This window comes from Elgaria multicarinata, chromosome 7 (genome assembly GCF_023053635.1).
Source record: "Elgaria multicarinata webbii isolate HBS135686 ecotype San Diego chromosome 7, rElgMul1.1.pri, whole genome shotgun sequence".
NCBI classification, from domain to species: Eukaryota; Metazoa; Chordata; class Lepidosauria; order Squamata; family Anguidae; genus Elgaria; species Elgaria multicarinata.
In genome coordinates, this window is record NC_086177.1 from 31,498,715 (window position 1) to 31,523,038 (window position 24,324).

The 24,324-nt window shown below is 44.1% G+C and overlaps 2 protein-coding genes across 3 annotated transcripts in view; one reads left to right on the plus strand and one right to left on the minus strand.

Annotated features, from left to right (window-relative positions):
• Nucleotides 1-784: 784 nt before the first annotated feature.
• On the plus strand, nt 785-5,495 carry PPP1R3G (protein phosphatase 1 regulatory subunit 3G). Its single transcript, XM_063130331.1, has one exon. The coding sequence runs from the start codon at nt 1,132-1,134 to the stop codon at nt 2,182-2,184; it is 1,053 nt and encodes a 350-aa protein (XP_062986401.1). The 5' UTR covers nt 785-1,131; the 3' UTR covers nt 2,185-5,495.
• A 7,657-nt stretch (nt 5,496-13,152) lies between these two features.
• Nucleotides 13,153-24,324, minus strand: part of LYRM4 (LYR motif containing 4) — a 69,015-nt gene continuing 57,843 nt past the window's right edge. Inside the window, exons 3-4 of one of the 2 annotated variants that reach the window (XM_063130337.1) lie at nt 15,055-15,221; nt 13,153-13,509 (exon numbers count right to left, since the gene is read on the minus strand). In XM_063130337.1, coding sequence (XP_062986407.1) covers nt 15,078-15,221 — 144 coding nt within the window. In that variant the 3' untranslated portion in view covers nt 13,153-13,509; nt 15,055-15,077. The remainder of the gene's footprint in view (nt 13,510-15,054; nt 15,222-24,324) is intronic. The other variant, XM_063130338.1, reaches the window with a different exon arrangement.

Consider the following 24,324-nt stretch of genomic DNA (forward strand, 5'->3'; position numbering starts at 1 on the left):
CTATGATTGTCCAAGTCAGCCTTGCCCAATGTTGTCTTCCAGATGTTTTGGACTACAACTTCCAGAATTCCTGGCCATTGGTCATGCTGGCTGGGGCTGATGGGAGTTAACTCCAAAGCATCTTGGGAGCATCAGGTTGCAAAAGTTGTGCTTTTGTGTGTGACCATGTGCCAAAGATTGCAGGGACTGTTTCACACATATACAGATTGCGGGAATTGGCGGTATGTTATTAGACTCTTAACGCACTTAGGCTTAGAAAGCGATAGCAACTTCCAGATAAATTTGAGCTCAGAAGCCACCCTTTTAAACACTTCACAATGCTTTGGTTTGCTTTTGTAGTGTGGCTATGTGCCACTTGCAAGGCGATCCTATGCGTGTCTCTTCAGAAGGTAAGAGCAGCCAGGGTTGCCACCTTAAACCTTTGCAGTTGCCTCACACAGGTTAGTGCAGATTCCAGCTTACCAAACCCGAGAAAGGAAAGGAGTAAAAGGAGGAGGGGGAATGAGGAGCTGAGTCAGGAATAGCTTCCTGTGGTGAAAAGGGCCATTTCGCATATCCCGTTTCCTCCCTGCCAGAATGTACACAGCCTAACACTCCCCCCCTCCCCCGCCCCAAACTGGATGTGCTGCTCCAGCAACGCCAGGGAGGATAGAGGGAGCTGCTGGTGGGCGTGGCGAGGCCAAGCCTCCTGCGCTGAAAGAGCCGCCGCTGGGCCACTGTGGATGCACCCACCTTCTGAGGGGCTGTTCCCCTCCATTATTCCTTCCCCCCACCTCGGGAGAGGTGCGCGGGTGCGCGCTCTCTTCCCAGTTTGAGAGAAAGAGAGAAGCAGCTACGTGCCTCGTAGCCTGTGGCAAATGTCTTTCCTCCTGTGGGAGGTCCCGCCGCGCCCCGCCCCATTCTTCCCCGGGGGAGGGGGAGAAGTAGGCAGGGGAAGGGGGCGCGCCCCCTTCTCCCAGCGCGCGACGACTTTCTTCTGCCAGGAGCCGCACCGTGCGATACAATGACCCTGCCTTGAAGGCAAGCAGAGACCCTGCCTGACAGCAGCTCCAAATGGAGACCAGAAGGAAGGGTTAGGGCCAGCGAGCGGGTGTTGAAGCGTCGCGGCGGCGGCGGCGGCGGCGGCATGCTATGGAGAGCCGTGGCGCCGCGGTGCTGGGCTTAGGGCAACTTTTAGCTCCTTTCGGGGAGCACCAGAAGCAAGAGGACGCTGCCTCGAGGCCACCATGGCGAGGGGGCTGCGAGGAGGAAGAGGCGGCGGCGGCGGCAGCAGGACGGAACCCCGTAGAGCTGCAGCAGCAGAGGCGGGACCGCGCGGGGGGAGCCGCCGCCGCTTGGGAGAAGGACGAGGAGGCGCTGCTGGAGTTGCGCCGTCGCCGCGGGCGCTCCCTCTCGCTGCCCGCCAGCCCGACTTTGGCAGCCGCGCGGCTTTTCCCCCGGGGGCGACTGCAGGGGGACAGCGATGAGGGGGACGACGACGAGGACGGGGCGTCGGTGTCGGGCGTCAGCGGCTGCTGCACCAAGTGCAAGAAGCGCGTGCAGTTCGCCGACTCGCTGGGCTTGTGCCTGGCCAGCGTCAAGCACTTCAGCGCCGCCGAGGAGCCTCAGGTGCCGCCCGCCGTGCTCTCCCGCCTGCAAAGCTTCCCCATGCGCCAGCGGGACTTCGAGGAGTTCAGCGCCGCCCTGGCGGAGCTGGGCGGCTGCGCGGCGGCGCCGTTTTCTCGCCCGCTGCAGCAGTCGCAGCCTCAGGCCCTCCATCTGGAGGGGGCGGGCAAGCCGCCGGACTCGGCGCGGCTGCAGCGGGAGCGCGTGTGCCTGGAGACGGCGGCGGGCACGGCTCTGGCCGGGGTGCCCACGGACGTGCGCGGCGTGGTGAGGGTGCTGAGCTGCCCTGGCCCCAAGGAGGTGACGGTGCGCTACACTTTCAACGAGTGGCTCTCCTTCTTAGACGCCCCCGCCGTTCTGCTGCCGCCCGACGGGGACCCCGCGGATCCTTCCAGCCCCGTCGAGCGCTACCAGTTCGCGCTGTGCCTCCCTCCTGGCTTGCAAGACGGGACGGCCGTGCATTTCGCCATCTGCTACCGCAGCCAGCAGGGCGAATACTGGGATAACAACGGCGGGGACAACTATGCCCTTCGCGGATGTAGCAGCCCCGAGAAGTCTGCAAGCCCCTTGTATTACTGAGTCGGACGGCGGCAGCCCTTGCGAGAGCCCCGAGATGCTCCAGCCTAGAAGCCAGCGGTGCCTGCCTCGCGTTATACAGCCGGCCTACCAAGGAGCCCCGCAGCATCCAGGGGCGTCCCGCGCTCAGCCTGCCTACGTGCCTTTCCCCGCTTCCGGAAGTTTAAGCTTTGGAGTGGATCGGGTAGCCAGACGTGCCTTTAGCCTTAACTGCAACCAGCCTAGCAAGCAATGTGGGCGCCCAAGAGGGGTCAAACCAGCAGAGCTACCCAACCCCGTCGGGACCGAGAGAGAAGAAAATGTGTGAATTACAGCCCGTCCTAGGAGAGAGGGATGCTCCCCTTGGAAAGCCATCCCTATTGTTCCAAGCCAATGTGCATATTACCTGCATTTTTGTCCAGAGATATTGCCTGGAACCTGGTAGCTGTAATTGGGTAGCGGATATTGACATCTGGTGCTGTGAAACCGCCAGATTATCATTTGGTGGTGGTGGGATATATGCCTCTCTTTGGAGAGAGAGAGAGAGAGAAAGAGAGAGAGAGAGAGAATGCATCAACTTTATTGTTGCTGTCGCCATAGGTTTGAAAATTTGCAAGAAGAAAACAAGCCATTTCTGATTTGTGCCTTCCATTATTCCTTTATAGGAAGTGACCTCTAAAAAGCCTTAGAAGAACGCTTAGCACAATCACCAAACTCACTCTGAGAATTGGGCAAACAGAGCTGTTCAGGGTTTGTGTGTGTGTGGGGGGGGGTTGCGTTTCCCTTCTTCCCCTCCCCCCAACTTGAATACTGTACCTTTTGAATGAAGGTTCTTTCTTTACATTAAGATAGACAGAAATATAGTTAATGTTCTGAATACAATGTAGGGAGAGGTGCTTACTTTGATTTTTGCAATAGAGATGGAGAGGTATGTTGAGAAATTGGATAGGGACTTGAGTAAATGCTGTTTTTAAGGAACTTTGTAACTGTACTTAGTTTTGTTTGCACTGAGGATTTTAATTTTTGTTCCAGTAGAGCACACATGAGCTTTCAGGGTCTGTGAAAGGTGTGTTCTTTGTGTACCAGAGTATTCACACTAGGATGAAGTGGATTGACAGTTTTGTGCCCACTTTGGGTGACCAAATGTAAGGGCGGACAGGGAACTTCAGAACTTGCAGTTGTGTAGAAGTAGTTATGTGTAATAGAGGAGATTGTAGCAGGTGCTGGTTTTCCTGTTGAAATCCCCCCTTTTGCACAAGCGTTAAAAGTACAAAAGCCCTGCCCTCTTTTTCATTAGGTCATCCTGTCTAGGCTGGCTTCCTGCTTGCGGCTAGCTGTATTGCAGCTACACTTGCCACCACATTGCATTAAGCTTTTTACAAACTCCTGCAAAACTGTAAACACACACACATGCACGAAACACATGACGTTTTCAGGAGTGCAAAGGCTGATACCTAAATGTGGTAGTGGCTGCATACATCTAACTGGTCATGAGTAGTGAGAAGCACAAGCATGAGTCTTTCTTTTCTTTTAAAAATGTCTAGCTAGACTACCACATGCACAGCTGTCTCGTGGACCATTTATGTTTATAGATGGGTGACTTAGTTCCTTAAACTGTGAGCTCATCCAGTATTCCTGAAGTTTCCCTTCTTGGGAGTTCTCACTTGAGATGACATACTGTGACAATAGTTGTTGTCAGAGCAGGCACCATTCTATCACTTTTAGTGTGGCCCTCTTTACCTGGATATCCCATCTCTATAGGTTGTGGGTATCTTTTCTGGGCTCTCCTTTATGTTGAAACGTATTGCACTTTCACAACCCTTAGTGGTCTATTAAGCTAGCTGTAACATTACCATCACTCAGCCTGTACAGTTCTTAATAAGAGCAGTCATTCTGGGAAACCAGGCTAAAACATGCTTCTGAAGGAACAATTCAGCAACTATTTCACTGGTCATACAAAAAGTAAAGGTAGCGGTGTTTGCCATAAGGAATTTATTTTAATCTGATACCTTTAGACAAGTCCAAAGGTCATAAAAATGTGCAAACTTGCACATTTTTGTGAACTTTGAGTTGGTCTCTAATTAAAGGCATTAACTGGTACCTTTGGGATTATATCCACCTATATGTAGTGTAAAAAGTCTACTTAGCAGTCATGCCTTTATTTCCTGAATCATGACAGATGGTCACAATGTTGTTGAAGTTTGTGCTTTCTTACAATATTCACTAAAACTTGGAATGCTGGATTCTTTCATATTTGGAATTCTGAGGAATTAATGCTAAGGCCCATCGCTATCTTTACCTAAGACAGGTAACAGGTTGACACCTTTGTAAGGCAAAGAACTCCTGTGGGAAATGGTGAAAGGTGTGACTGATTCTTCAGTAGTATGAATAAGTTGTGTGTGTTTTTTTATTCTGAGGGACCCTGTGTGATATATGAATACAATTCATTGGCATAGCCACCTGGAAGGTGAAGGGAGATGTGAGCAAGGCTAAACTTTACAAAGCCATGCTTGGTTATCTACTTTTTGCAGTTGTAGCCTGCAGTGACTGCATCATTTATTGGTATTGCTTTGCCGCGTGTATGTATTTCTGGGAGACAGAGCCACTTAACATGGTAAGGAAAATGGTGTATGCAGTGTGGCCACTGTGGGGGAGCAGTCAATATGATAGCATTTGAAGCTCTGTAATCATGAGTCTAGGAGACATGGCTGGACATGGCTTCCAAGCAGGTGCGTACTGCAAGTTTGCAGATTGGTATCTCCTTTCATATGTTACGCATCCCCGCAATGGCGGCACAGCAAACACTGCTCTTCTTTGTTGTATGTAGCAATCCAGAATCCCTTAGCTGCTCTTTTATGTATAAAGTATGCAGAATGTAACCCTTCTGGATTTAATATGCTTTTTAAAAGAGAATTTTGGATATTTTTTGGAAATGTCATGATGCTCCTAAAGAGTTAAATGGCTGTTTGTTTTTGAAACACAGACCGTCTGACAGTAAATTATACTATAACCTTGGACTTAGCAGCTGAATAACTGTTTGGGACAAAAGTTAAAATGTAGTGGAAGCCTTCTTGTTACAGAGCCAGAGGGACAAAAGAAATGAGAGTGAGAGAGAATGCACACCAAGGGCAATACTGACTTGTACTGCTTTCATTGCTCTTAAAAGCTATTGTGTTCCTCCAACCAGAGTAATTATGGTCTCTAACATGCAGGAAAAAAAATCATATTCATTACTTTTCCTAATGCTGTATTGTAAATATTGAATAACCCTGCAGGGTTTCTATTTCTTCTAAAATTAATTTCCAACATGTTTTAAATAAACGAAGCAACTGAAACGAAGCAAGCGCAAGTATGTTGAAGTTCTTAACATTTTGCTTGGATAAAAATTGATCCTGTGCCAAAGAGCGAGCAGTGAGTCACAAAGTGTTCAACATCAGCTTTGTTGCCACTGCTACCTTAAGTGGTAAAGATCTTGCCATTTTCAGAGGAGATGCTAGTTTATATCTTCCCATAGAATAATGTTTATACATCCTGGAGAGCTGGCAGAAGATGGAGGTGTGTGCGTGGTGTGGAGAGGATGCAATAACAGAACTTCTCTTAACACATAGGGTTTGACTAAGTGATTTGGGAAACATAAAGCTAGTTAAGCTTTGCGTTTTGCTAATCAGCATGCACATGGTAACTGATGGAGTCTCTTCATTTCCTTTTTATTTAATTCCTTTTTTCCTCCCACGAGTTGTTATTCAGAGGAGAGAACAGAGATGATGGCTGATATGCCTAAGCTAAACCAGAAGACAAGGAGAAAATCCCTAGCATGCTGTGTATATTCTGGCAAAAACAGGTAAGAAGTGGTTTTGCCAGAATTATAGAGAATTCTTCCTGTACTTGCTGCGAATAATCTTGTTAAAAGAGTATTCAGAGGATACTAACTGACCTTCCGGAGATCTCTAGAGTATGCAAAATGTATGGGCTGCATTCTGTGTATAAGTGATTGCCTTTTCTTTTCTAAGGAATGTCAAACATGTTTCTGTCTTTTGCCTTTATAGAAGAATAGGGAGAAGGGTTGGGTGAGGGTTTTGCTTTAAGAAGTGCTGTGCGAATTCCCTCAGTTGCTTTAATAAGCAAACACTGTAAACCTTTATGAATAAAAATGCCTTTCCCTGTGAGTTAATGAGGCTGCCTGTTTGCTATGTTCAACCACAACCATTTTTGTCTTCAGTGTAATCTTTTTGTGTGTGCCTTAACAAAATTCTGTGCAAACATAACAGACCTTTCGGGTTGGCAACCTCAACTGTTTCTTTTAAATGAGACTTGAATTGAGTAAAGGCTCTGTTTGTTTTCATTTGCTTCTGCCTAAAGGGCTAGAAATGTGGTTTAATTTAACAAAATGTTGGCTCCATTCTATAGCAGATTTTGGTATTAAGATGAGAATATCTAAAATAGTAGGAGTTTGAACAGTAGTGATCACTCAAGTCCGGTCCTTTTTCCCTTCCATCAGGTCTGTCTGATTCTGGCTCCAACTGCCGGCATGTATTTTCTAGTTATTCACAGTACATCTGAATCTAAAAGCATCTTTCCTTTTCTGAAATGTGTTAATTTGTTTTTAAAGAAGCAAAATCTCAAATGTCCGTACACACATTTAATGCTTCTTTGGCAGAAGAAATCTCCCTTTAGTGCTTTCAACTTTAGTGTGCACCAGGTCTGCGTTGAATCCAGCGTTATGATTGCTGGAGATATGTTAATGCTGCGGGATGGGGTGGGGGCATTAGCACATTGCCCCCGCCGCTCCACAGCAGCATTGGGACTGCAGCAGGAAGGAGAACTTGGCAAAAATTGCTTCCACCTTCCTTCATTGGGAAGCCTCTACTGGATTTCAATCTGTTCTGTGGATGGGAAGAGCTTTTCCATTCATAAAATGGCTAGTCTGGATCCAACCCGTGAAGATTCCACAGCCATCTAGACCAGCCCCCTTTCCCCAACCTTATGCTCTTCTGGTGTTTTAGACTCCAATTTCTGTCATTCCAACAAGCATGGCCAATGGTCAGGAATTTATGGATCTATCCAATTAATAGTAAAGCCCTTTAATGCACTGGTGTTGTATTAAGGTATGCACCAGCCATTGCATTTAATAGCTAGGCATAAACTTATTATGAGAGGACAGCATTATTTCCAGCACATAGAATAAGGATCAAAACATGTATATACTTAAGGAAAAATAACCATCTGTTTCCATGAAGTGGTATGCCCTCTCAGCTGGAGTATATTTCAGAAGGATGGAACTACAGGTGAGTTGAATTTTATAGCAATAATAATAGCAGAGGCTCTTTGTTTCTGGAAGTATTCCACTCTTTATGCCTTTGGATTTCATGATTATAGGTTGTCAGAGGTGCAAGCTACATTGCTATTCAAGTAGCCAAGTGAGGCTTTATGAAGCCTGACTTCTTCATGCAAGTTTATTCAGATACTTGAATAACTAGTATTCTATACCCCTTGTGAGAAGGGAGTATGAGTTCGTTGCCACATTCAGACTTTCCTGTTTTTGAACTGTGGGTGTGACAGTCCCCCTTGGCCCTAGGAACCTTCCTAATCCACCTGCTGCCATGGGAGAGACATCCACCCTCCACTGGGTATCCTCCTGGATCACTTCACTACTTTTGCGACTCCAAAGGACCAGCTCAGGTGCACAAGTTAGGGCTATGGATGCCAAGTCTGTCTCTGTGGTGCACCTGCCACAGAGTGCATCAGCTTAGGCCCCACAGCAGCCCAGATCAACACCTTTACCCAAACCTTCTCCCTTCTGCTGCCACCATAGATTTCACCCGTACCCTTTCCCAGGTACTTCACTGTCCACACCAGGATTAATTAAATGATATTTATTTAACAAGAAGATCATTCAGGTTCAAAGTGTATTGTTTTCCTTCAGTTACAAGCATATGGTTACAAGCACAGAGCATAATGGTTTCTTTGGTTCATTCACTTAAATGTTTCACAATATAACTTTCAGTAGTCCTCCTGCCTACTCTACCCACTCTAACTACACTATCCTCTTCTCACACTCTGATCTCCCAAAACACACAGACCCTTCTTAACTCTAACTCAAAGTTTTCTCTCTCCACACTTTACCGCAGAAGCAGTTCTTTTATTCCACTCAGTCTTCCGACTCCTCCCCCTCTCACACACAGCCAATCCAGGCACTCCCCACCAACATCCAATCAACACTCACCTTCATCCAGCACACATTAACCCTTTCATGACTCATACTTACCAACCTGCAACATACACACTGTAAGTACTACCTTTTAAACTCCACAGTTCTTAATACTTTATACTTTACAACTTAACTCTAAACAGTAAATCATCACAGTGGGCAACATATAGGCTGAGGAAACTTGGTGTTCCTAAGCATTTAAAAAAAATCTAGTTCACAATTTTAGAGATCAAGCTGGAAATTGTGATAACATTAAGAACAAAGAGGCAAGTGAAAGGCAGTGTGAATTAATTGCTTTGATTTTTCACTTTAGATGGAGGTGAGGTTTTGACAATTATCTGAGAGAGTGTCTTCTTCCTTACCAGCCTGAGATCATTGGAAGGCATGCTCCTGGTGGTTGCACATGGACCTTTGGCCTGATTGGAGTCCACCAGGAAAAGAGCCTTCAGTGTGGTGGCCCCTTCATTTTGGAACTCCTTGCCCCTGGAGTTTAGGCAGGCACCAACACTACAGCTTCCAGTGCCTCCTGAAAACAACTCTTCCAGGAACCATTCCTCAACTGACCAGCCACTGTATTTATTGGTACTTTGTTTTAAATTGAACAAATTTAATTTGTTTTTGATGTTTCTTTTTGCCATTTTATTCTTATGTTCACTGCTCTAGAACCTATTTTAGTTATGGAGTGGTGTATAAAAATATAAATAATAAATAAAAAAATATATTCCTTGGGTTGAATCCAGATATATTCCTTGGGTTGAATCCAGTCACGTGTAAAGTTGACCCACTGAAATCAATGGGGCAGGTAAATTGTGACTAATTTAAGTTCCATTGATTTCAGTGGGCCTATTCTTAAGTGCATTTTACAATAAAGACAGCCTAATACACCCACCAGTGTGTGTAATGACAATGACCATGCTTATGAAAGCAATATGCAAACGGTTACACTCAAGGCTACATCCATTTCTGCACCTGCCTTTTTCCCAGGGATCATCCCTGTGCATGTAAATGACACTCGGGATCCCAGGAGCAGGCAGGGACGATCCCTCCATTTTCCTGGGATCATCCTTAGGTGTAGAAAGGGCCTATGTGAACTGGTAATGGCCCTCCTACCTTGTGTGCTGTATTTCCAGTGTGGCTTTCTCTCCATTCTCTAGATGGAAGCAGCATAGGCAAAGTTGAGGCAACAGGGAATACGTCAAGGTGGCCTCTTGTCCTGAGCTTGCCAGATGTTGACTCTGGTATTTTATAAAACAAACCTTGGAATCCAGGGTCTTCGAGTGGTGTTGGAACGTGTGTCTGTCCCAGTGAGAGTGGGAAAGTGACCATGCACTGTTCAGTGGTCTGAAACGATTGCTTGCAGCGTTTGGAAGTCACCACTCAGTGGGGGCTTAAAGACATAAAAAAATCCAACATCCTGCCTGATGAAAGGCAGACCTTGCTATCATACGTAGTTCTTATCCTAGATTTATTTTTCTTATTGCATTTATATCCCACCTTTTTTCCTCCAAGGAAGCCAAGGCAGCGCACATAATCCTCCTCCTCTTCCACTTTATCCTCACAACAACAACCCTGTGAGATGGGTTGGGCTGAGAGTCTGTGACTGGCCCAAAGTCACCCAGTGGGTCTCCATGGCCAAGTGGGGACTAGAACCCGGATCTCCCGACTCCCAGTCCAACACTTTAGCCACTACACCATACTGGCTAGATGGCTTTATCACTCCTTCCTAAACTTCACTACACTACCAGCTTATGGGCAACCTGCAACCTGTGGCTGTCTGCAGGCTCTTCTGTGATCCTGTTCTGAAGTGGATGCATATAAATTGTATGATGCAGCTGTTTAGAGATGCAACAGTTAAGAGAGGCTAACTATTGAGATACTTCATTTAGAGCAGCCTTCTCAATCCTGGGATTTATGGAGTTGTAGTCCCAACACATCTGGGGGATACCAGATTGGGGAAAGTAGATTTAACCATACGATTAATTGCATGTAATATTAATCTGAAATGTCTGCTTAAGTGCTTGAAGCTATGCATAGGATTCTAAGATTGCTGTAAATAGCATATGCCTGTAAAGTTGGTGACTGCGCAAGCTGAACGTAGTCTGATGTGCCTGATGCACAGAAATCCTTTTTTTCTGCAATCTCATGTAGTAACTGATATCCCTTCAAATAGAGGACTGTTCTCTGACATCCTTTCTGGTAGAGCACTATTTTCTATAAAGTAGGACACATGGCCACCCCAGATGCTAGAAAGGTCTGGATGTTTTGATAAATTTCAGGATATTGTTTGGATGTTGTATTGCAGAGCTCATTTGAACTTTGATATTGCAAACAACTTAACGCTGGTGCCTGGTTTTGCTATTTTATTGTTTTACTCTGTACAGCACCATGTACACTGATGGTGCTATATAAATAATAATAATAATAATAATAATAATAATAATAATAATAGTAGTAGTAAAAGAGCTGAGTTTTGAGCTTGATAATGAGGTTATGGAAAAAGAAGCAACATTTTTTAAGCAATTCATTCCCCCTAGCCTCTTTCTCTGGCTTCTGCTATCGTCATAAGATACTAAGCAATTTGTGAACTAGCCATGAATGCTAACTGGGATATTTCTTGTTAGTGTGGAGAAAGAAAAATTACACACCAGTCTTTACTTCCCCATAAGAAAACCATATTTTAGCTAATTAAAAATAAATTAATATGATGTTCAAAGGGAAAAAGCTGTGACTGCTAAAAATAAAACATATTAAATAAAAATTAATGCACTTCAATATTAGATTGAAGAGCAAAGGTTAAATGGACTTCTTCAGTCATAGGCCCTGCTCAGACAACACGCTAAGCCATGGTTATATAGCCACCATGGTGAGGAATGGTTCACATGACGCACTAAGCCATAATGCTTAGCTCAAATTGCTTAACCGTGGGTTAGCATGTAATCTCAACAGGGTCATACCGTACTTCCAGTAAAATGACATAAGCACTCCTGCGCAGCTTGTAGAATTCTAGTCCAAGATAAAGTGTAAGTTCTTACAACATGTAACTAACATACAGGTTCCATCACCAGAAGGTGCAGTGATGGCCTCAAAAAAGAAAAATGAAACAGCATTCACGGGGAATAGGATATGCCAAAGTATATGGCATTTAAAATGGACCTTCTGTATACAAGGGCAGAGTGTGCTGGGGACAAAGAGGAGATGGCTGCAATTGCTTGTGAACATCTCAGAAGTATTGGTTAGCTATTAGAGACATTGTTGGACTAGATGGATCTTAGGTCTGATCTAGAAAGGCTACTTATGTTTCTTTGCAGGTGATCTGTAGGCTTTGCCTAATCAGCTTTTTTGGTGTGCTGTTAGCTGTTAGGGACACTGCTAGGCTTTTGCCTTGGCGTTGTGCATGTCCAGTATTGTAGGGCAACTTCTCCCAACCTGGGGTCCTTCAGATGTGTTAGACTACAACTTCATCCCTAGCCAACATGGCTTAAGGGCACCAGGTTGGGGAAGGCTGTTGTGGGGAAACACAGGACAGGTGATGCAACAGGTCAAGGGGTAGAACTAATCCACCCAACCGTTTAAATGACAATGCTGTACTCCTTCTAGGATATTAGCTCCCTACTCTCACAAACATACATTTCCATCCGTCATGCTGCAGAAGTTTGAGAATATCCTCCCTTAAACACTAAAAGACGTAAAACAAGAAAGCAACAGCATAGTTATTTTTGTTTTATGCTGCATTGATAGTTCCATGGTTGCTCTTTTCACTCCTGTGACTTAGTCCTTAAACTATCTCGATTTAGGAGTGAAGGCTAACGATTTCTGAGCAAGAATGTAATACAATGTTTTGCATAGCTCTAATTAGCTTTGCACCTCTTAGATTCATTAACGTTTTATTTTCTAGCTGCACATACTCAGCTAGAAAATAAAGTCTCAGTATCATAGGCCTCCAGTTCATACTTCCAGTGTTTCCCATAATGCTGAATAAACGTCCACTTGGGCTTAAGGAATTCCCCTTCAAGAGCAGAGTAAAGGTATTATACCTGTGTGGGAACCATTGTGCCCTTAATTATGTATCTTCTCCCATTTGTCATTTTAAGTTCTTACACTGTAAATAAATCCACTACTTCAGTGACGTGTTGCTCTGAAGAACTGTAGGTTCACATAACACTGAAACAGAGCTAAGAAGGTTGAATTATAAAAACATCTTGAGACCACCATTCTGATCTGGCATAGCAAATGAAGACATGGAAAAGAATCTGAAAAGCACAATTGAGGTTTCAGTTCTATAAAAACAGATAGTTTTGGAAGAAAAGCAATTCTTTAATTGTAAAGGTCATAGCTCCAGAAATAACATGTTTAATTTATTTTAAAACCTGTGGAATGTTGTCACACTGACTGATGTTCAACAAAATTATATTCTCGATACTGAAATTAATTTTCTTTTCTATAAAATCACATTGGAGTGGAAGCTAATTGATTAAGTAATTGATTAAGGGTGCAATCCTATGCATGTTTAGACAGAAAACTCCATTTCCTAGCACCCCCAAGCCAGCCATGGCTGCCTGGGGGATGCTGAAGGACATTTTTCGGTCCAAACATGCATAAGATTACTCCCTAAAACTGCTCTAAGACTGCAACCTTAACTTTGTTTTCTGAAATTATCTTGACATGTTTTGGAGACTGTCCCCTATACCCAGTTTTCCAAGTTGTGACAAATATTCATATCAGTATTCCTGAGCTAGGTAAAAAGGGTATTCATGTCAGTAACAGAAGCAAGCCAGCAAATGACCTTTGGTTTATAGAATTTTATTGTCAAGGAAACGGATCACTAGCAAACACTGACATTCAAGACACAACAGAACATGTTCATCATTTTAGTGGCACATGGAGAGCACATGGGCTATGAAATTCTAGGCAGCTTAGGTTAAGACTGAGTGTACAGTGTGGAGTTTTAATTATATTCTATAAGCAAAATATGACAGCTCAAACGTAGAATGTAGTATGTTCAAGTAAAAATCTGTGTGCGTTGCGGAATACTGAGGCTGGTCCACCACTGCTACAGGAGGAGAAGTCTTCATCCAGCATCAGACATTTTGTGGGCCCTCAATAACAAGCTTCTCTGTTGAATATAGTTGACCTATGGTGACCTGAAATAAAAGAAAAATATCTGTAGTTATAGTTTTTCATGTGTGGTTTTGCCTACAGTAGGCCATCCGGAGTATACATGCCTACAAGAGATCATTTTGGAAACACAAGAAGATCATTTGTGGTACGCTTAGCTTGAAATGGTCCAGAGCAAAAGTCCGATTTCTAGGGTCAGGGAAACTGCTTCACCATTTTTTTAGCTTCATAATTCTATGAAATAGGCTGCTAGGGAGAGAGATTGAGAGTTTCTTGTAAGATTCATAGTTGAGTGGAGATTTTACTTTGGGGTTCCAAAGTCTAAAACTAACACTCTAGCCCAGCTGTCCCCAACTAGGTGCCCTCCAGCTGTTTTGGACTCCCAGCATTGCTGAACATTGGCCATATTGTCTGAGACTGGTGGTAGTTGTAGTCCAAGCCATCTGGAGGGCAACAGGTTTTTATATTGCATCTTTCTTAAACTAACTTCCTCCTTCCCTCTCTCCCTCCCTCCCTCCTTCCCTCCCTCCCCCTCTCTCTGGGAAATCTATTTCTGCAGAATGACTGATCTGGCCCAAGATGCACTGTAAAAGCATTGGGTTTTGGACTGGTCTTGTCGTTATTGAGGAGGATTTATGCCCTGCTCTTCAGGCAACCGCTATTTTCTCTGCAAGCAAGCATTCCATTCTCTTACTACCCAGAAATGTCAACAGCCTACGAATAACACTAATAGACAGAAAAATAATGTTCATACATAAAACGCCTTATCAAACTGCGCTTTATTAAGAAGAAATTGGTTGTCAATCTAGGTTACTTGCAGCTGCTATCAGACAGGACCATTATAGCTAGTAATTACTTTTGAAGCGAAACTATTATCATACTCAACAAATGCTATATATATCTGGCTCTTCGCTCTTGTATAACATACAGTAATTATTCAGAATGAGAGATCAACTCTTGGAACTTGCTGCTTATTTAAGAGAAAGTGTCTTTATTTGAATTATATTGTGACTTCATGTTTCTCCTGTATCCTTATAAAAGTCTTTTTTGTGTGTTCTGATGCTTCGTATTCCTACCTATTGTGTTCCTACTGCATTCATATAAATTAGAGCAATAAGTGCCTTACTTCTGTACTTTCACACATTCTGGTCCCCTCAAATCCAGCTGAGACATACAGTAGCATCCCAGAATTATCCCGTGCTGCATTTCCCCACAGTTGGTTACAACCCCTTCTGACTGCATTCCAGTGATATATTTGAAACAACTGCTGTTGTAGCGTCAGAGGGTAGTTCAGCTATGGCAATTAGAGGCTCTCTGGAGACGGATGTGGGGTAAACATGAACAAACATTATTCCTGAGCATGAGTACAAACTCTCATCATAATTCCTCCATCAGCCTGGTCTACACGTGCAGTGAAACGAGAACAGACTGCACCACTTTAGCTTAGAGATGGGAAGTGTGAAAAAGTTGCCAACGCCTTGAGATATACTTACAAAAGAAACAAACAAACCTTGCAAGGGAGTATTTGTTTAAAAAAGGGAGGGGCTGCAGTTTAGTGGTAGAACACCTACTTTGCATGGCAAAAGTCCCGCATTCAGTCCTTGGCATCTCCAGGTAGGACTGGGAAAACGCCTGGCTGAAACCCTGGAGAGCCTCTGCTAGTCAGTGTTGACACAACTGGGCTAGATGGACCAATGGACTGATTCAGTATAAGGCAGCTTCCTATCTTCCTATGCACCTGCAGTCGATAGCACAGTTCATTATATCAGGCTTCAAAAATAGAAAAGCAGTTAAAAGTAAGAGTTCCACAAACTGAATGGACTGCTCACAAAAACCCTTTCGGAACACCTAAGTCTACTTGTATAACATTTATAGCGCATAATCTTTTGAATATGGCAATTAAGGCTAGCCTCATACACATCTGCACTGGTACGCCTCTAAGAACACACAAGGGAAGCAGTGGCTTTTCTGGCAGCTGTTACTTGTGCCAGATAATGGTTATCCTTTGTTTACACTTTGGGGTTTTGCACTGCTAGCCGAAAACAGGAATGCTGGCCTGCCCAATGTACGCATGACCTAGAACACAACATTCCCTCCCCAATGTTTTGGCAGAAGGGAGAGCCATTAGATCAAACGTTCAAGAAGCTGTTGAACTTTCTTTTCTTCATGCAACACCCCCACCCCTTAGCTCCAGCTGATCAACTGTGTATTCAGGCAGGAAAGAATATCACAAAACGTAATCATTTGTCCTGCTGCCAACTCAAGAGAGGCCTTTTTTCATCCATTGTCAGAACAGCACGGTGAGGATGGTCTCTTGCCGTTTACTTTACGACTAAGATAAATATACTCTTTCAGTTTAAACATATTCATAAGCTCTCTCAGTACTCTCACTGGCTTTCAATGCTCACATATTATGTTTACTCCTGCACAGACCTTTGTGCCAACTACAATGTATAGTTGGCTTCATGCACACAATATTTCTCATTACTTGACTAACCCAACACTGGATACCTTTTAGCTGAACATGTGAAGTATTGACTTCATCAGGGTAGATTGATTTCACCCTCCAAGAAACAAGGCCTGAATAATGTAATCATTGGTTGCTATAACAATTAAAGCATAACTAGATTGCAACTAGATTGGCAAGCTCTTTATGCTGCCCAATAGCGTAATGCCAAAAACCTGCGGTTGTGAAGGCCACATGGTTTTTGCCAACAAATTGAATGGAGCTTGCCAATTGGTCTCACATAAGACTGATGCAACTTGTATAAAGGTGCAAAGAGTTTTCACAACTAGATCAATCTTCCCCAACTTGGTTCCCCTCCAGATGTGTTGGAAGGTAAGTTCCAGGGGTGGAGAATCTCTTTCAGCTCAAGGGCCAAATTCCATTTCAGAGAAGCTCTGAAAGGCCATATTCCAGTAGTGGGCAGAGCATCTCACTGGCTAGGGGATATTGGTTTGGTCCTGGGTCTGAGATTCCACACCAATGGACTACAACTCCCAGCATCTCACTGGCTAGGAGACGCTGGGAACTGTAGTCTAACACGTCTGGAGGGCACCAAGTTGGGGAAAGCTGAACTAGATGATGAGTGGTGCAGAATTGCGCATTCCCGTTCAATTCTGATAACAAATCAATGCATAACTGAATGAGAAAGCAAGCCTGCATAGAAAGGTGAGTGTATACAATCAACAGAACTAAATGGTGAGGCTTTCCCTGAGCCATGCTGTCACAAGCTCCAAGTTTGGGTTGCATCTTTGAATGCTTCACAATGAAGGGAAGAAAACCACAAGTAGAAATCTGGCATATCATGAAGAAAGATTCAGACTAGCTTTCTCCCTGGCATGTTGGTGTTTGCTCATACAAGCCTGCCCATGTTTTAAGAGCTTCAGGAGACACCTTTCTGCCCGCCTCTGTCAGAAGTTTGGCAGGGACGCAAGACAGGGCCTTTTCAGTGGCTGAACCCAGGCTCTGGAACCCCATTCCTAAAAGGCCTGTTCAGCCACCTCCCTGGTTTTGCTGATCTTTATTTGCTACTGTGTTTAGCTGGCTGATTTACTGGTGTGTGTGGGGTTTTTTTATCTGCTTGCTTTCTATATACTGTTTCATATTGTATGCATTTTATGTTGTTTGTTGTTAGCTGCCTTGGGCACCAAGGTGTGGTACGGTGGGATATGAATTTATATAATAAAACAAAGAAAAACATGGGGAAACATTCAAACATGCAATTTCCCTTTGCAGCCTAAAGTAATGCAGCCTGGGCAAATCTCGACCACGTTATTCTGCTGATAGTAGAAATTGGCCCTAAGTGGTCTGTTTCCTTGTTAAGAGAAGAAAAATGAATTGCAGTTCCTGTTTTAGCTGGTCTGGTCCACAGAACTTTACTAATGGGAAATAATCTTTATAGGCCCTTTGGACCCCAATGCCTGTAGGTGTGGTTGGCAAGAAAAACCAGTAAATGCTAATTTCTGTTTTCCCAAACAAGAACATTTTTACAAGGGTTCCAACTTTTACTTCTCCTGGCACGACGTCTCTTCCGTTTCAGTGTTTCCATAGAAACAAATGGAAAAACCAAAAACAGGGAAAAGGTCTTCAAGATTGTAACTGCTTTAGAGCTGACGGCTGTCTCAGTTGCCCAAATTCATTCCTTCTATATATTTTTCTTGAGTGCCAATTTTGTTGTCCCCCATACGCACACAGATGCTGACCAAAATGAAAGCAAGATGAGTTGTTACTCCAGAATTTGGCACAAGCCCTGAGACTTGGCAGGTCCAAGCACAGCAACTGCTGAATTTTGGGTTTATTGCTTCTCCTGGCCTAATTAGAGGGAGCCAGCATGATGCCTTTATCCTCCTAAGATCTCTCTCCAAATTTATCCATGTTTTTGTTAGTTGCAAAATGGGCTCTCCCTTCCAACTGATAAATCGAAACATTTATGCAGGCTTGTTGAAGGCGTTAACATAATTTGTGGGCATAATCTGCACAGCAAATGTAATTCCAAAAGATGAGAAGTACAAAATAATTCTGAAATCATCTGATTGAATGTGAAATTGAAAAAAATATATGCAGTTATGCATGTGTTACATAACAGGATTGCCACCCTCATTGCCAGATAATGCTAATGAAAGCAGCTTCCTGCTAGATTATATTTAGTGCCACTCAACACTGACAGATACAGAGAATGTTTGGTCCTGCATCCCACTACATGTATCCTACTACAATCAAAGCAGGGCATGGCGGAACTGAGGCTTGTCCCTAATGATGGCGTTTTTAAGAGTATGAAACTTCATTCTGACAATCATTGCAAATCAGTCACTTACACAGGTGTGCTCAAGGGGTGTGCTGGATGTGCCCAGGCACACCCTAATGTCTCAAGCAATGTCTCTCTGCAGGGAGCCACAGTTCAAAGAGGCCAGGAAGAGGGAACCTGAAGGCTAATATTGCGTCGTAAGACCCTCCTCCAGCCATTGTCACCACAAAGCCCCACCAATGCTGGGGCTTGAGAAATGTCTCCTCATTCCCGCCCCCCTTCACCTGCAACAGCCCTCCTGTGGGGTCAGGGAATCTGAATGTGGAGTAGGGCATCAGTGGAACAGTGTTTAATAAATAAATGAATAAAATAATGAGTATTCAATAAATGTTTGCCTTTAAAAATGACTTTAAAGGCGAGCGAGCGAGCGAACATATGCTATCGCTCTTAAAAGTCTGTTTGCTCAGTACTGTTACGAATGGGTAGGCAATGGCTGAGGACACTGACCTAGAGAGCCCATGAACATCAGGTTCTTTTCTGTTCACGCACTGTTCAGCCTCCTCTGAGGTTGCCAATCACAGAGCAGGGTGGAGCTGTCACCGGAGTGGGATGTCCGCTCGACCTTGGCAACTCAACTGACCCCAGCAAACTGAATCGACAGTACAGTTCACTCCAGAACAAATTTTTCATCTAACTCTAGGCCACAGCTGAGAGATTGTCCATAAAAGTTGCACCACATCAGGCAGTTAAGTAAAAGGCAGATAGGAACCCTAATTTTATAGCCCCAAAGAAATGAGAGTTCTACAAAGTTCTCTGACCTAATAGGTTGACAGAGCTAAGCTAAAAGCATGTGTAAAAGGCTCAGAAAGTAGAAGCCCAATCAGGAGCCATCCCTGAACTGATTGTTTTGTCAAATCTCATGGTATAAAGCTCTTTTCAGACTTGCCTGCCTATGGCAGGGGTGAGTAATTTCAACCCTAGTCTTTCTGGAGTCCCAATCCAACCCTGGATGGATATGTCCCATTTCCCTGACCGCAGACCTTTTCCCTGACCGCTGATCATTTGGTGGTTTTCCAGTTTTTGCATATTTTTCTTCCCATTCTAAAAGGTTGAATTCTCCTTAGATACGGGCAGTAAGTTATGGGCAGTAAAATGTGCTGGCATTTTGGCTCCACCCCTTTGCCTTTGGCCCCGCCCACTACTGGAATGCAGGCTCTGAGAGATTCTCTGAAATTGAATTTGGCCCATGGGCAAAAAGAGGTTCAGCACCCCTGGCTTATGGTCTTGGGAATTTAAGGAAAGAGTCTATTGCAGAAAAACGCCAACATGTCCACCTATGAAAACCTGGCAAATGATTTTGCAAACACCCAAGTGCCCAGTTGTCCCTTGCAATTTAAAAACTGGTCTTGTTGATTAGCACCAGGGTTGCTGAAGAAAACAGGTTTCTTCTCTCCCCCCCCTTCCCCGTGAGCTGCTGCATGACAATATGTCCTCTACCTCCTCTTCTACCCTCTCACTCCACCCGTCCAAAGTTTTCCAGATAACCTGGCCCCCTTTCCCCCAAATGCCCATCATCCCCTCTTTTTTATTGAGAATATTAACAAAACAGAACACAAAATATACATCATGAAAAACAAAAACAAAGAAACATTACATTTTCCATCAGATATACTGTTCATTAAAAAAAAAGTGTGTGTGTGTGTGTGTGTGTGTGTGTGTGTGTGTGTGTGTGGAGTTATGCATAGGTTTCAAGAAAAGCAGACCATATAGCCATGTATTTATCCACTCGCAAGTCGTGCCTACATAACACCCATTCAAAAATTGATAGTTATTAGGTCTTCAGTCCATTGCAATATGGGAGGTGAGCATTCGTCCTTCCAATGTGATAGTATAAGTCTTTTAGCTGTCATTAATTTTTGTGAACCGCCCAGAGAGCTTTGGCTATTGGGCGGTATAAAGATTAAATAAATAAATAAATAAATAAGAGCTCTGAAAATCCATCTGTGCCGACCATGTGTGAACTTCCAAGAAATCGGTAGGTAGTTTAGGAGGACATGCATATCGTTCCATATTAATGATTGTTTCAGCACAAAATTTATCCTTATTTGACCTCACAAAAGGGGGCAACTAATGGACACTGCCAAAACATATGAATTAAAGAAGCAATAGGAGTATTACATCTCCAACAGTTTTGCAGAGTCCAATAAATGCGAAACAAGTGTTTTTGCTGAATGAGATCATAGAATCATAGAATAGCAGAGTTGGAAGGGGCCTACAAGGCCATCGAGTCCAACCCCCTGCTCAATGCAGCCTAAGATCCATAGATGTAGCCTAAGATCCATAGAAGCTTCAGATATAGACTCTAAGGCAACAATCCATCGATTAGGCAAAATAGGACACTCCAATTCTCTATTCTAGTCCTGTCTTAAACCATGGGCATCATATATTTATTTACTACTACCAAATGCCTCTACATATCATTTAGTGGGTTCCCAGCTTTTGTGCATTTTCCTTTCCCCCCTCCTCCTCCCTCCCAATCCCCTTTCCTTTTGTGTCATGTCTTTTAGATTGTAAGCCTGTGGGCAGGTACTGTCAAGAAATACTTTTGTAAGCCGCCATGAGAGCCTTTTTTGGCTGAATGGCGGCATAAAATAAATAAAAAAGGTTGAAAGTGTTTTTGCACCCCTGGTCGAATCTGAGAATTAATGTTTTATCTGTCCATACGGAGTGAGAATCAATATGAAAACACAGCAATAGATCCAGTCAGCAGGCGCCCATTTCTTTCCAAAGGTCAAGTTTAAGGTATCACCACCCTGAGAGGGATTGTCACCCATGCACAGATGGTATTAAGGGCGTGCACACGCTACGACAGCAACACCTTTGGCAGTCCTCCCTATAGGAAACACAGGGCAACTACCTAGGACAGCGACAACGACTCCACATGATTACCTGAGAACACATCCAAAAGACAACGTAAGCAAACAGGGTCAGAATTCAGTGTAATAGTCATGGCCATTATCCTCCTACTCCTCTCTTGTATGATGTCAAATGATTGGGTAATTAGCTTCAGATAGACTAACGTCATCTTCAGACTTCTGTATGTCTGGGGGCAAGGGAAATTCTTCAATCGCTTAGCCTCCGGCAGAAAAGCCCACTAGTCATCCTCGCCTCTGTTTTTAATACCCTAGATTCACGGAACTCTTTGAAGAGCCGGTTTTATCACGTCTTGCTAACAGCTCTTTGAACTGCCTGCACATGCTGACGTTTGCAAATGCGATTCCTGACGTCAAACTTTGCAAGCGGCGCTGAAATGGAAGATTGCTATGGGGGGCTTTGAACACTGAAGCTTTTGGATGCTTCAAAGGTAGTCTGTCAAACCAGCTACCGGATCACCCTGTATGTGTGTTTGTGTGGCTGCCAAGAGGAATACATATACAAATATGAGGATATCTATGTACATTTCCCAAGCAACAGGAAATAACAGTGTGGGAAAGAGAGGTCCGCAGATGCTTGTTTATTTTACATCCCAGTTTTTATGCACTTTTATTTGGGAATAAGTTCCACTTAGTTGAAGCCGAAGCATTTACAATAGGATACATCCCATTGCATCAGTGATCGCTCGATTTAAGAGACTAGAAGGCAAAGCATCTTAAAGACACATACTTGGCAGCAGGATTGCCAACAATTTTACTCGCCACTGATTCCGTGCCTTCAACAACATTATGCTAATAGCAGGTGGCAATGTTTCTTTCCATGCTACAAAAAACTTCACCTGCTGATTTCTTCAGAGCAAGCTGATGTTAAAAGGCACAAGAGCAGGCCAGGGTTTTCCAGTCAGCTGGTCAATTCTACTTGGAAGTAAGCCCCACTGATTTCAACTGAGCTTACTTCCATAGGTATGGTGAAGTGGGATGGGGATAAAGATTTGCAAAATGTATTCTTTATTTAGAGTGCTATTTGTCAGCTGTCCCTCAATTTCCCCAAACTGAACTCCCCCGAATGTACTTTGTTTTCCCTAGTCTTTGCGATAAATGAATAACTCCCACTTCCTTTACAAACACACACATGCACACCCCACCCCATATTTATTCCCCATTTCATGAGAAGCGATGTACTGATGTAATTGCTAAACTTAACTCTGCCTCCCAGTGATCAAATGCACAAACAGGTGGGAAAAATGTGTTAAGTCTTTGTTCTTTTTTTGGCTGATGAGTTTATCATCATAAGTTGTAGTAAGGTTCTTTGAGAGAGCGCTAGCTTAGTTAAAAAAGCAACTTCCGCTGTTTTTCCAGACAGTGTATAGCGTGAGTAAATAGAAGTGTCTGGATCTTCTGTGACCATTAACTTTTTATCTTGCTGACATTCAAAAGGTCATGTGTATCCCGCAACCCCTTTTTTCTCATCTCCTCACTTCAGAGCTGAGAATTCATTGGTGCACACGGAAAGCAATGTCAGTGGCTTGAATCTGAAGTTGCTCCTCAATCTTCCCCAACCCGAGGCCTGCCCAATGTGTTGGACTACAATCACATCATCCCCAGCTGTGTTGATTGCGGATGACTGGAGCTGTAGTCCAACACATGCAAAGGGCGCCAGGTTGGGGAGGGTTGGAGCAAGAGGAGGGGCAATTTCTACCCCATCTCCACCCCATCGGCAGCCCCCCCCACTGATCTTCCCACTCCCAGGAGCAGATGTGCAGGAGGAAGGGAGAACGGGGAAAGTCCTGTTCTGTGAACTCTGTTTCAGTTTAGGGAAGGAGGGGTAAGATCCTAGCCACAGAATGCTGTGCTAATTCATTCAGAACAATTACTATCACCCACCACTTATGCTTCCACACTCAGAATCACAGATGTGGATTAGAATCCATTCTTTGCTGCAGGATAAGCCTGAACTGAAAGAATGGAAAGATATCGACTCTTCTGTCATCCTGTGAATATGTGGCATTGAGGAATAACTAATCCACATGCAATGATTTTGTTTCTGCTAGAATATATATTTCAGCCTTTCCCTTATGGTGCCCTTCCATTATGTTGGAGTGAACTTCCCAGCATTCCTCCATAAGCCATGGAAGTTGTAGGCCAACACATCTGGAGGGCACTCGAGGGGGGGGAGAGAGAGCTGTCAAAGTGCTTTGGACCATCCACTGTCCTATTCAGTAGCTCTGAAGTGAGAGTTGCCTCGTAAACTTGCCCTGGAGGTGAAGCAGCAGGATATCAGGGAGCAGGAGTGAGTTACATAAGTTTTCAAGACAATCTGAGATGTCACCATTTGTGGGGGAATTAGGGTTGCCATATAACATGAGCCCTAGATCTGAGGACCTGTAACTGACTGAAGAAGCAGGGCAAAGCAGTTGGGGTGGTGTTCCAGGGACAAATAGCTGACACATTGCTCTAGCAAAGTCCTATCTTAGCCCACTATGGCCCCGTTCAGAAGACACCTAAAACCACGGCTCTAACCTCGGTAAGTCAGGCAAAAAGCCTCATTCACCGTGGTTCAAACCGTCATTTAAGGTGTCTTCTGAACGGTCTCCAGCTTTCTGGCTTAACTACCATGTTTAAAGCCATTGTTTAAGGTGTCTTCTGCATGGGGCCTATAAGTCCTTTTATACTGGAAGGCCTTACTCTGGCTCCACGTGCTCAGCTGCTGGTGTGCAGTATTTAAAGGGGCAAAGCAGTGACATCATCAGAATGAGATGTGATAGGTGCGGGAACGGCAGGTTCTGAAAGGAGTTTGTTCTTTGTCTCCACTTTCTCAAAGCAGTGATCTGACTCTTTCAAGGTATCCACAAGGCAGCTGAGGCCTGGGGATTCTTCAGTCAAGGCTCGCAACTGAACATCCAAGCATGAGGGTATTCAAGTCTTGAGAAACCGCAAGCTCCAAACCTGCTCCTATATCAGCTCTTGGTACAATGTCCTCAGAGGGAAAGTCTATCACTGAGTTACAGGAGCTGATGTCTTGGACTTCTTCGTCCCCCCAAGCACAATGTAGAGACTTAATACAGAACTTACATATTCCTAGCAAATATTTTATTCTTGACTTCCTCATATGAATGGAAGTGCATTGGCTGCCTATATGCTACTGGGCCAGGTTTAAGGT